This window comes from Oncorhynchus tshawytscha, linkage group LG05 (assembly GCF_018296145.1).
Source record: "Oncorhynchus tshawytscha isolate Ot180627B linkage group LG05, Otsh_v2.0, whole genome shotgun sequence".
Taxonomy (NCBI): domain Eukaryota; kingdom Metazoa; phylum Chordata; class Actinopteri; order Salmoniformes; family Salmonidae; genus Oncorhynchus; species Oncorhynchus tshawytscha.
The window spans coordinates 47,736,342-47,749,457 of record NC_056433.1 but is presented as its reverse complement, the minus strand read 5'-3'; the positions used below and the strand labels follow the sequence as shown (position 1 = coordinate 47,749,457).

At 41.9% G+C, this 13,116-nt stretch overlaps 1 protein-coding gene across 3 annotated transcripts in view; it reads right to left on the bottom strand.

The window, feature by feature from the left end:
• Positions 1–11,979, bottom strand: part of rc3h1a (ring finger and CCCH-type domains 1a) — a 29,410-nt gene extending 17,431 nt beyond the window's left edge. Inside the window, exons 1-2 of one of the 3 annotated variants that reach the window (XM_024421057.2) lie at positions 11,755–11,979; positions 6,018–6,476 (exon numbers count right to left, since the gene is read on the bottom strand). In XM_024421057.2, the coding sequence (XP_024276825.1) occupies positions 6,018–6,248 (231 nt within the window). In that variant the 5' untranslated portion in view covers positions 6,249–6,476; positions 11,755–11,979. The remainder of the gene's footprint in view (positions 1–6,017; positions 6,477–11,754) is intronic. The other 2 variants (XM_024421058.2, XM_024421056.2) reach the window with 2 other exon arrangements.
• Positions 11,980–13,116: the final 1,137 nt, after the last annotated feature.

Genomic DNA, 13,116 nt, shown 5'->3' with positions numbered 1-13,116 from the left:
GCCCTCCCAAAAAACAACATCCGTAGCTTGCTCTCGAATAGCAAATAGAGGGTACGTGCGGTGAAATTTACAAATATGCCTGGTAGGCTACACCGGTTGTAAAGCGGATTAATGTGCTTACATTTAAGAACTGAGCAATCAATAGCTGCACGAGACCTCTTTTAAACTGTGGCCAGTCAAACTGGTTTCTAACGCGATTGTGCAATGACTGGGATTGTAAGAACACGTTTCACTAGGCTCTGTAGGCGTTGGGCTCTCCAACTCTGTCCCAGGAGTTCTAGGCCTATAGGCTATGCTTAGAGTTATTTGGACACTTTAGTTGGGATACGAACCTTATCAAAACATCTAGGCGTATGGGCTAGGCTACGTGATGCATTCAACTATTTAAACAGCACACGCTTTTTCTTACCACACACTGGGCATCAATTATAATATTCTCACCCATCAGACCATTCTCAATTTAATCTAGTCTATAAAATATACTAAATATTATGTGTGAAATTAGTTTTGATTTAGAACGGGCCATTATCATGCACCTGTCAGAACAGGGGCAGGGGGAAAAAAGACATGTAATCTGTATGCACTTGAATCGCGAATGGAGAACGCTTTTCTCGCGGGTCGTTTTCATGCCAGCCAGGTAGGCTACTCCAGTTGTAAGCGATGTGCTTAGTTTTAGGAAAGTTTTAAAATAAATATAGTAGGCGTAGCCAATAGAAAGCTGATGGAATCTTATTTTTAATAGAGGCCATCAAATTTGTTTTATCACACAATTGCATCACATTACCTATAGAAATGTTGTGCAACATGGGCTTATAGGAACACATTTCATTCCATGCATCAACCTGCTATGAGGAGTTGGCTCTCGTTTTACAACAGGTGATCCTATCCCGCTGAAACGCAATGCCAGGGCTCTCATGGAGTGTTTGATTTGATCGCATTTGCATTGCTGTCAGAGTGATAAGAGAGACAATAGAGTGCTGAGTACCATGCCATTAGTGACCGTCCGTTAGCAAGTTTGGTCGGCTACTAATGATGGTCATGACTCGGGACTTGCCAGTGTGGCACACACCCACCCTTTCCCTCTCTCCCGCTCCCTTTCCTCAATCCATCAGACCTCTGATGTTTGGCAGCTGTAAGAGGAGTAGTGCCGAGGGAGCAAATGAGTATCAGTGTTTGCTGAGTCATTGGGTTTGCCAAGGAAGAGGAACTCTGACACACACACACACACACACACACACGTGCGTCATCCCTCCCAACATGACATGCAGGTCTCCACCAGGCACTCCCAGCTGCAGGAAAGTTCTAGATCATAATTTCAGCAAACCCTTAACTAGCCGCAGTTGCTGGCTGTGCCTGCTCCCATTTTGAAATCCAAAAGCCCCCTTTCTATTTATAGATATCTATTAATGTGTACACATTGTGTAGGCCTACTTTTAGTGAATTCATTCATATCCCATGAGTACAAAGAGCAGGATCTGGACTGAGGACTGTGGAGAGTAGCAAAGGCAAGGAGTTGGCAGTAACATCTGTCACATACTACCTCTGCCAAAGCTATTTGGGCCATAATAACACAGTATTTTTCCTTGTCACATGGAGATAGTATGCTGAGTGCCTTCAACACAGGGCAAACCAGCACTTCATTTAAACATCCTATGGGAACTATTATCAACCAATGAGGAAGTGAGGCCAACTAGCATGGTGGTTGATTTATGAAACATGGTGGCACACCCTTTTACCAGAGGTTACATTTTTTTTAGCTACATCTCTTTTTGAAAAGTAACTGGACCCCAAACAAACAGCCTTCGAACTGGAGCTCAAAGGTTTGCTTTCAGTTTCTCTGCAAACAAGTGCAGTTTCATGCAGACACACACTCCCATTCTAAAAGGCAAAATTTGCGTTAGAAGGCGAAGGGGTAAAACTTTTTCCAGTTAACTGCTGAGGGTGTAAGACTTCCTGTGTATTTGTTTTAGTTGAAGGGTAATACTTTTTAGCGTGTGTTTGGGTCAGTGTATGTGTGTGTGCGCACGACACGTACAAAAGTGTTCTCTTTCAGTCGACATCTCACTATTGGATACGCCCCTTGTGTCCTATTTGCAGAAACCTTATTCAACCACTCCTAATAGGCCAATCAGAACTTTGTAGACGTGAACCCCGCATATCTATATAGCATCCGCAATGCTCACGCAACCCGACTTCAACTGTATATTAGTAGGCCGTGTGTAAAGACAAGATTAAATTAAGAATATATTACCAAGTGCTTGTCAAATTGTGAATGAGAGACTGATGAACTGTGTGCAGCATGCACAAGAAACAGAGCAGAGTGCATGCCTTTCATGGAACTAAAAAAAAAAATCATCATTAGTCGCATCATGTAGCCTTAGAATGTATTAGAAATAGAAACATAGAGCCTAAGGTTTGTATCACAACTAAAGTTGCATGAATAACTCTAAATTAAGCATATGGGAGGACATGTTTCAAATGATCACTTTGTTAACTGCTCAACACAGAATAGCCGCATATGCGCATTACTTTGGAAATCGTTTGGGGGGGGGGACTTTCCATTTTATTCAGCTATGTTCAATTATATTCTTCTTACTGTAAAAACAGATAAAATAATGCCACAGGAATTATAAGCAAATATTGTCTGGTAAATGAACTAGTGCAGCCCAAAGCAATACGGCATAGCCAGATCAGGGCCTAATTTAAGGACGACTCAGAATTTGCTATTCGGTTCTTCTGAAATAGGCTACATTTTCTTTACATCATAATGTTTCTTTAGACCTGCCTAACATAAATAATGGCTTTACTGTGATGGTGTAGGCTATATTAAATGGATTCATTATACTTTTTAGAATGTAAAATGTTCCAAAAGGTCCGCATCAGTGGCTTGTAGGCTGTGCTGGGAAGCTCTTAATTAAAATAAACACTTTTAGCATTTAACGGTCAATTACCATGAGACCGGCAATTTTTTTTGCATGACAATTCCCGGATGATCAATTGTCATGACAGCTACAGCCATAAGCACGACAACTGAAAACTAGAGGAAACTCTGACCACAACATCAGTGGGCTGATATCTAAAAATCTGAATGGCTGTCACACAGTGTGCTGAGTCCCGGCCACACGCTACGGAATCCTGCTTCAGGATCCATGTTAGCCTCCCACCTTTCATGTGTGCACTCTCTCCTTGCCCTTCCTTCTCAGTTGTGGTCTCTCTGGCCATCTCACCTTCTCAGAGGTTCATCTTTGTGACATTGTGACTAACAGTAGTCCTTCCTGTATCCCTTTGAATGCGTCACAGTAGCTAAATAAAACAACCGCTGGGGACAGTAAACATCTCATGACAGGTAGGGTGTTAGGGTAGCCTAGTGGTTAGAGCGTTGGACTAGTAACCGGAAGGTTGCAAGTTCAAATCCCCGAGCTGACAAGGTACAAATCTGTCGTTCTGCCCCTGAACAGGCAGTTAACCCACTGTTCCTAGGCCGTCATTGAAAATAAGAATTTGTTCTTAACTAACTTGCCTAGTTAAATAAAGGTAAAATAAAATAAAAAAACAGCTATTGTCCCTCATGTGCAACATTGGTTGAGTTATGAAAACACAGCCACATGTTTTTTTTGCCTAACCAGCAGCAAGCTAGTATCATATTTCTGATAAAATCTCACAAATATGATACAGTGGTATTGTAATGAGCAATGGGGATTCACTGACTGTTTGTGCATGACAGATATTGATACATCAAACAGATATCATCATGCAGAAACTGATAGATAGCATGTGACAGATAATACCCTTTTGTGGCCCTGAAAGACAAACTGATTAATGGTTTTGACAATGTTCGGCTTCAATTTGTACAGGAAAAAAAACTGACAGTGCATTCGGAAAGTATTCAAACCCCTTGACTTTTTCCACATTTTGTTACATTATAGCCTTACTCTGAAATTGATATTTTTTTCTCTCTTTTTTTTTAAATTTTTATTTTTTTAAATCCTCAAATCTGCCCATAATGGAAAAAGCCCAAACAGGTTTTTAGAAACTTTGGCCAAAACCCCCCAGAAATACCTAATTTACATAAGTATTCAAATCCTTTGCTATGAGACTCGAAATTGAGCTCAGGTGCATCCTGGTACCATTGATCATTCTTGAGCTGTTTCGACAAGTTGATTGGAGTCCACCTGTGGTAAATACAATTGATTGGACATGATTTGGAAAGGCACACATGTCTATACAAAAGGGCCCACAGTTGACAGTGCATGGCAGAACAAAAACCAAGCCATGAGGTCAAAGGAATTGTCTGTAGAGCTCAAGAGACAGGATTGTGACGAGGCACAGATCTGGGCAAAGGTAACAAAACATTTCTGCAGCATTGAAGGTACCCAAAAACATAGTGGCCTCCACCTTTCTTAAATGGAAGAAGTTTGGAACCACCAAGACTCTTCCTAGAGCTGGCGGCCCGGCCAAACTGAGCAATCAGGGGAGAAGAGCCTTGGTCAAGGAGGTTACCAAAAACCAGATGGTCACTGACAGAGCTCCAGAGTTATCTGTGGGGATGGGAGGACCTTCCAGAAGGACAACCATCTCTGCAGCACCCCATCAATCAGGCCTTTATGGTAGAATGGGCAGACGGAAGCTACTCCTCAGTAAATGGCACATGACAGCCCGCTAGGAGTTTGACAAAAGGCACCTAAAGGACTCTCAGACCATGAGAAACAATATTCTCTGGTCTGATGAAACCAAGATTTAACTCTTTGGCCTGAATGGCAAGCGTCACGTCTGGAGGAAACCTGGCACCATCCCTACGGGGAAGCATGGTGGTGGCAGCATCATGCTGTGGGGATGTTTTTCAGCGGCAGGGACTGGGAGACCAGTCAGGATCGATGCAAAGATGAAAGGAGCAAAGTACAGAGAGATCCTTGATGAAAATCTGCTCCAGAGCGCTCAGGACCTGACTGGGGCGAAGATTCACCTTCCAACAGGACAACAACCCTAAGCACACAGCAAAGACGACGCAGGAGTGGCTTTGGGACAAGTCTCTAAATGTCCTTAAGTTTCCCCAGCTAGAGGCCGGACTTGAACCCAATCTAATATCTCTGGAGAGACCTGAAAATAGCTGTGCAGCGATGCTCCCCATCCAACCTGACAGAGCTTTAGAGGATCTGCAGGGAAGAATGTGAGAAACTCCCCAAATACAGGTGTGCCAACCTTGTAGCATCATACTCAAGACTCAAGTCTGTAATGGCTGCCAAAGCTGCTTCAATGTACTGAGTAAAGGGTCTGAATACTTAAGTAAATGTTATATCAGTTCAGTTTTTGCAAAAAAATCTGAAAACCTGTTTTTGCTTTGTCATTATGGGGTATTGTGTAGATTGATGAGGGAAAAAACATTTTTAATACATTTTAGAATAAGGCTGTAATGTAACAAAATGTGGAAAAAGTCAAGGTCTGAATACTTTCCAAATGCACTGTAGCTCTCCCACAAGACTCAAAATATGAACCCTTTAAGACTTAGGTACAACAGCCAGAATAAGATAAAGACAAGTGAAAGTTATTTTGTCTCTAAATGTAATTGGAAAATTGCATTGACTGGCAGAATAAATCTGTCCCAATCCAGAATCGGGTAAACTGCTACTACACAAGATAAATGAAAGAACACCAATTTCCCAAACCAGATATTTTGTTTGTCAGTCATCACCAGTCCATGTATGAGCATAAACAATTGAGTACCGTTCCCACGCTACATTAACATAACCTACATTCACCTCATCAAGTGATACAAACTGTCATTAGGAGAATAGGGGAGAGAATAAGGGGGGCAATTGTCCCCACATTTGCGTTGGACCTGTCCCAACAGTAACAATATTCATAATCTTATGAATGTGAACGTGACATTGAGTGAGTACCTAGCCTAGCATCTCATCTGAGTAGCACCTACCTAGCCTGTCTCACCTGATTAGTACCCGAGTTGTACCTGCCTAGCATCTCATCTAAGTAGCACATACCTAGCCTAGATTATGTCTCACCTGTCCTCCCACCAGCTGCAGTAGGGCAGTGTTGACAGGCAGCAGCTCGATGTCGGAAGCGATGGCCGTCTGGTCGAAGGGGCAGGCCTTGCGGTGCAGCTTGTTCAGGCACATCTTGCAGACGGTGTGTCCACAGCCCAGGCTGATGGGCTTGCGGACGCTCTCCTCGAACAGCTGGGTGCAGATGGGACACAGCAGGAATTCCGTCCATTGCGGCGCTTGTACAGGCATTGTAACCCACAGAGGTCACTAGGGGAAGCACAATGGCTTCGACAAAACGCCTTCCCTTTCAAATAAAAAGGTAGATCCTTCAGTGCGTTGCCACGTAGGGTGCGTTTTCTTTTCGAAAACAAAGTGACGCAAAAGATGTGACAAATTCCACTGGAATCAAAAACTCTTCTGACCATCAATTTTCTTCTAAATGTTCAGACATCATGAACATTCAGTACGTGGTATGACCTGAAAAGACAAAGAACAGTCAACTGCATACACCAAACCCAAAGAGCAAACAGATTAATCCCATGGGAAGAAAAAAACATCCAAATTTGCTTTAACTACCTAACTATGCTATGGCCAGCTAAAAGCAGCAAGGGTGCAGCAGATTCACCTGTCTGCCCTTTCAGTAAAGGACAAAACCAGCAGGACGTCAATGAGACTCCCCTGTTGTCTTCACTGAGGTCTGGGAGCGTTGGGATATCCCCCAACAGCAGTCATGTTCACTAAATGCCAGCAGGCTGATGAGTTACTTAGTGGCTATTTTAAGACCCTTCCTCTGTCCAATAAAAAGTGCTCATCTGAAAACAGGAAGTTTGGGGCTTCAATGGGGAGAGACTGCTTCTTGTTGCTGTGTACGAACAGGTTACCATAAGTGAATAGCCACATTTCAGCTGCAAAAGTGAAACCCTGGGCTAGATGTTATACCATTATTGATGCGTAACGAGTGGAAAGAAACATAATTTCGACTGTCTCATCACATACCAAAGGGAGTTTCACATGATTAATATTAGGCAAACCTTATGCAACGTGAGCATGACTATCAGGAAACAACCAAATGGTTCACTCCAATAAATCATTGTCTTTATGTAATCACGTGGCAAACTATGATTCACTTCACAAGCATGTCTGAGCCTGTAGACAAAAAAAACACTTCTGCTGCTATGTTGCTGTGACCCATTAGTGCGTATCAACTCTTCTTTTCCATTAGAAATTATTTGAATATCAAGATAGATGCCAATACAAAAGTCTGCTGTGTAAACCTCTCTTATACAAGCAGTGCTCTCAAACGCACCGAAACAAGACAACCCAACCAACAACAAAAAAGACTCACCACAAGAAGTATGGATGATATGATGGAAATGCATCTGTTGCAACATGAGTGGACAGACAGAGAGGCTAATCACTTAGTTTGTTGCGGATTTCCAGAGTATAAGATAGTCTACTCCATGATGCTGGTACTGGTTAGCTAGTCTGCAGAGATAGAAACACTGTGCGCCTAGTGTTGCCACTTTCTCACCTGACATGTGAAAACAATGAGGAAGAGGTTCTCAGTTGATTTATGCTCCCGGAATCAAAAACAAACCTAACAAAATAGCCGATTCGAATTTGCCTAAAATCTGCACGTATCCTTGTATCTGATTCAAGATGGACGTGTGTAACATTCAAATTATATATTTTGTTCACATACGTGCCCGTGCCACCACCGGCCCGTCACTAAGGCATAATTTGGTCTTGTGGCCAGTGTCAAAAAAGTCACAACCGATGTCTTCGACCTGAACAAGGATTTCACAGGATGAAAATTGCCAGAGGGGTGTACTCAGTGGGTGAGTTACCAATCAGAGTAGGGCTGTGGCGAATGTAGCAACATACGCCACATGAAATAGGAGCAGGAAACACCCTCACAGTGTTGCAATCTCTGGGTTGGTGCCCCGGAGATCTTTGTGGGCTATACTCGGCCTTGTCTCAGGGTGGTAAGTTGGTGGTTGAAGATATCCCTCTAGTGGTGTGGGGGCTGTGCTTTGGCAAAGCGGGTGGGGTTATATCCTTCCTGTTTGGCCCTGTCCGGGAGGTGTCATCGGATGGGGCCACAGTGTCTCCTGACCCCTCCTGTCTCAGCTTCCAGTATGCTGCAGTAGTTTATGTGTTGGGGGGCTAGGGTCAGTTTGTTATATCTGGAGTACTTCTCCTGTCCTATCCGGTGTCCTGTGTGAATTTAAGTATGCTCTCTCTAATTCTCTCTTTCTTTCTCTCTCTCGGAGGACCTGAGCCCTAGGACCATGCCTCAGGACTACCAGGCATGATGACTCCTTGCTGTCCCCAGTCCACCTGGTCGCGCTGCTGCTCCAGTTTCAATTGTTCTGCCTGTGATTATTATTATTTGACCATGCTGGTCAATTATGAACATTTGAACATCTTGGCCATGTTCTGTTATAATCTCCACCCGGCACAGCCAGAAGACTGGCCACCCCACATAACCTAGAGAGGAACCAGGCTTCGGCCTTTCTAGGGAATTTTTCCTTTCCACCATGCTTCTACACCTGCATTGCTTGCTGTTTGGGGTTTTAGGCTGGGTTTCTGTACAGCACTTTGAGATATCAGCTGATGTACGAAGGGCTATATAAATACATTTGATTTGAATGGCCCAGGATATGAGTGTGTGTTAAGCCTGGGAATTGGCTGTAACAGGTGACAATGGAACAACAGGGGCTTTTCCTCAGTCCGTGTCTGACAGACAGCGGGAAAGTACCATCTTATAAATTCAACTATATACTAATCTACACCAAGAAGAGAAATATTCCTATGTGTTTCTGGGAAGGTTGATAGACATTGTGGTCACTGCCTGGGACTGCTCTGGTTCCACTCAAAATGCAGTAGCAGAAGGCCATCTGTCATTTCCTTTAATACTTCTGGACAAAACAAAATGGTGTAATAGGTAGGCTATGTCTGCATGTGATCTAACAACACAAGACCTAATAGATAAGTGAATGCAGTGCAGCCTTGTCCATAAACTACAACTACTTGAAATAGGGCAATTGAGGGAAAGGGGATACCTAGTCAGTTGCACAACTGAATCCATTCAACCGAAATGTGTCTTCTGCATTTAACCCAACCTGAATCAGACAGGTGTGGGGGGGCTGGCTTAAATCGACATCGTCTGGCGCACAGGGAGCAGTTGTTGTTGGGGGTCAACTGCCATGCTCAAGTGCAGATTTGTCCACCTTTCCGGTTTAGGGATTCAAAACAGTGACCTTTCGGTTACTGGCCCAACGCTCTTAACCGCTCGGCTACCTGCCGCCCTTCCGAGGTCAACTTCCACACAAATCTTCCATTGACATCAATAGTTAGGTTTCCATCCTATATGCAACAGATTATCATGCAAATATTATAAAAGTCCACTTTATTTTTTTAATATGCACGTTTTCCCACAAGAAGTTTGTTTCCACCAAGCTGACTTGCTGCGGATACAAGGCTGTGTGTGATGATGTAAAGTTAGTACACATTAAAAAACAAATTCAATGCGTTTCTATAGCATTTTTCACTATATTGATGGTTTTGTCACACAAACTGTTGCAATAAATGGCAAACTTGTCCAATCTGGTTTTCACGTATGCCCTCTAGACAACAGTTTGCTGATAAAGTGGACACTGGATAGGTTAGGTTATATGATGAGTTGGAAAAGAGCAAGATCATGTGTATTTGTTAATTGGCAGCTAAGCACTGATCATCATGTTACTAGCATACAAATTAACACCCCGGATATTTATTGGAAAAGAGCATCAAGCTCATCACCGTGCACTTTCACCACCCTGTGAAGTTCATTATTATTTGTAGCATCTGTAGCCTAATAAAGTGGGCATGCTTTTTCAAGTCGTAGTGGGAGGGCCACACAACATAGCACTGCGTGACTGCAAATTTACCTCAACATGGTTATTCTATCAACAATTGCGCAGAAAATCGCTTCCACCGCAATTTGTCACATAATTCAGTTTACCGACACAAAAAGATCCCACCATGTCGAACGAACAAATTCTCTGTCAACATTTATAAAATTGCATCGGCACTTCCTGATTCCATCACCATGAGCGTGATTTTTGTTGTTGTTGTTGTTGGTATGACTTTACTCACATAATAACTGGACATTGGAAATATGGTTACTGTAAGACAAGGCACAATAGTTTGAATTACATGGAACTCAAATCAGAGATTTGAGGTCTATGCTTTCATCTTTCACCCTCATCGCAGACTGATGCGACACATCCTGCAGTGACTTCTAGCCTAGACAAAATACAGCCGCTGTCTTAGCTATGACTCCTTCACCATAACCTTAAGTGAGGTTACAATTACATGACTAAATTTACACCCAACTCCCCCTGACCGTCTGGCTGTTATAGCCTGGCCTACATACTGTGTGGTTACATTTCACACAGTATTTAGTCCAGACCCTTTTACTCACATCTAACTTACGCAATTGTGCATGTTCCAAATGCCATATAAATCATGATGTGACACTGACAGATTAATGTTCAAGAGGTATCCTAATTGCTGGTCCCTTTATAACGTTCCCTTTATAGCCAATTTCAACTAGACAGGAACTAGTGTGATTTGCTATTCGGCTGACTGTATTCTATCAGTCCCAAACAAAGTCAAGTAAGGCCTAGGCCTAAGTCATAGTGGAAACTGTGGCCACTGCAGACATACCATACAGTCATAATGAGGATGCAGATGCAAACACTCACAGCTACCAAACCATTTTTTTTTTACCATGACTCATAATAGCTAACAATAAGGAACTGCATATAGTCTTACACAACCACTACTCACAGGCCTATTAATTACCCTACACAAAATCCATTCAATCCAGACCAGTATCTGTGATGCATTTTACAATTTTATCATCAAAGCCACCATTTTTCCTGAATGTAAAAAGCACTATAAGTAACAAGTAGTTGCATTTTTGTTTTGTTTCACTGTTCACTCTGGTTATGCTGTTGGATATAAGAATACTACAACCTGGGAACTCAGTTTGAATAGCATGGGCACTTCCTCTGTTTTCCACTTTCACAGCAGTAAGATCAAATGTTGTTAAGTTGTTAGGCCTCTGAAAATGTATTAGTTAAAAGCATTTAAACATAGCAAGCAAATATATCACTACGGTGCAATGGAAACAATGCAAGAGTAGCTAGCTAGCTACTGAGTTATTTCAAATTAGGCTAGTTAACGTTACTAGCTAGCTAAAAAAGGTACCCATCGCAACATTTGGCAAAAGCCCATATAACCTAACTATTTGACTAGTTATAACGCTGTGTCTATCTAGCCCGTTCGATCTAGTTAGAAATATTAGCTACAGAGAACTTGCTATAAGGGTAAGGTAGTAATACAAATTCAGTGGACACATGTAAACGTTAGCTAGGATAGCTAACTAACGTAGCTAAGTTACGAGCAAGCTAACGTTAACGTATTGACACGGCCAACCAGTTAAGTAGCTAGCTAGTAATCACAATTACAAATTAATATTTTTTAATCTACTTCATGCACCTAGGGTCCTCAATAAACCATGAACAATATCTAGCTCGACAGCTAGATTGGACGGCTAGCCCGGTTAATTAGCTAACGTTAGCTTAGCTGCTAGCATAGCTAGACGTAAATTTGCCGCAAAAATAAAACATGTCGAACATAAACCTTAGCTAGCCAACGTTTGCTGTTTATAGCTAATGTAGTCCCGCCGGTAGAATATACTTACAATTTCCAATAAAATGCCATCAATCTTCAGCTGTTTCTATGATAATATTATTGTATTTCCTCGGTGTACCTGGAGCCTGGCAGTAACGAGCAAGCGAGTTACTATCTTTTAGGTACGGTGTGTGTCAGACAGCACCCAGAACAGTAAGGAAAGGTGCAAGACCTGAGAAAAAAAATTGTAACACATAGGCAGGTTACTATAACACAATTTCTAAAAGGAAAAGGTTGCAAATTTGCTTTACTGTAATTTACATAATAAAAACATTTGCACATGCATATCACTTTTGTTGTACAGAATATTTTGCTGGAAATTGCACTGATTGGTTATTGAAAGAGCCATGCATAGTCCATCCCAGACTCCACAAAGCATATCACTTGTTGAACAGAATATTTTGCTGGAAGGTGCACTGATTGGTTATTGAACGAGCCATGTATAGTCCATCCCAGCCTCCACAAAGCATAGTCATATGACTGTTAGACTGCACTGTTACATGCTCAAAGTTATTACAATGTATCAAATACAATGATTTTACTGTTTAACCAATTGGAGAGAACTTGCTTTGTGCATAGGCCTACCCTGTTTATGTTGACCATCTGCAGCACACACAACAGCTGTTATTTTATTGTTGCTCCTTACTTGTTATTTTTCTATTTTTTATTTATTTTATTTTAGTAAATACTTTCGTAACACTTTTTTTTCTTAAAACTGCATTGTTGGTTAAAGGCTTGTAAGTAAGCGTTTCACTTTAACTGCCTCAAGACTATTGCAGTGTTGACCATAAAGATAGATAGAGGACTCATCTTTATATCTGTACCATATAGCATCTGTGACAGCATGAGCAGCACCATTGAGGCTACAACCCATAGGAGCCCCAACTAGTGGACTACATTGAATACTTTAAAATCCGGGTTAGGGAGGGTTTGGCAAGAGTAGGCTGTCGTTGTAAATAAGAATTTGTTCCTAAATTACTGGCTTGCCCAGTCAAAATATTTTTTTTGCAATATACACAGTGCATTCGGAACGTATTCAGACCCCTTGACTTTTTACACATTGTTACTTTAACCTTATTCTTCAATGGATGAAAAAAATATTTTCCCTCAATCTACACACAATACCCCGTAACGACAAGGCAAAAACAGTTTTTTCATTTATTTTCGCAACAAAAAAACAAGAACAAATTAACACATTTGCATAAGTATTTAGACGATTTTCTCAGTACTTTTTTGAAGCACCTTTTTGTGAGTCATTACAGACTCGAGTCTTTCTTGGGTATGACGCTACAGTGTTGGCACACCCATATTTTTGGGAGTTTCTCCCATTCTTCTCTGCAGATCCTGTCAAGCTCTGTCAGGTTGGATGGGG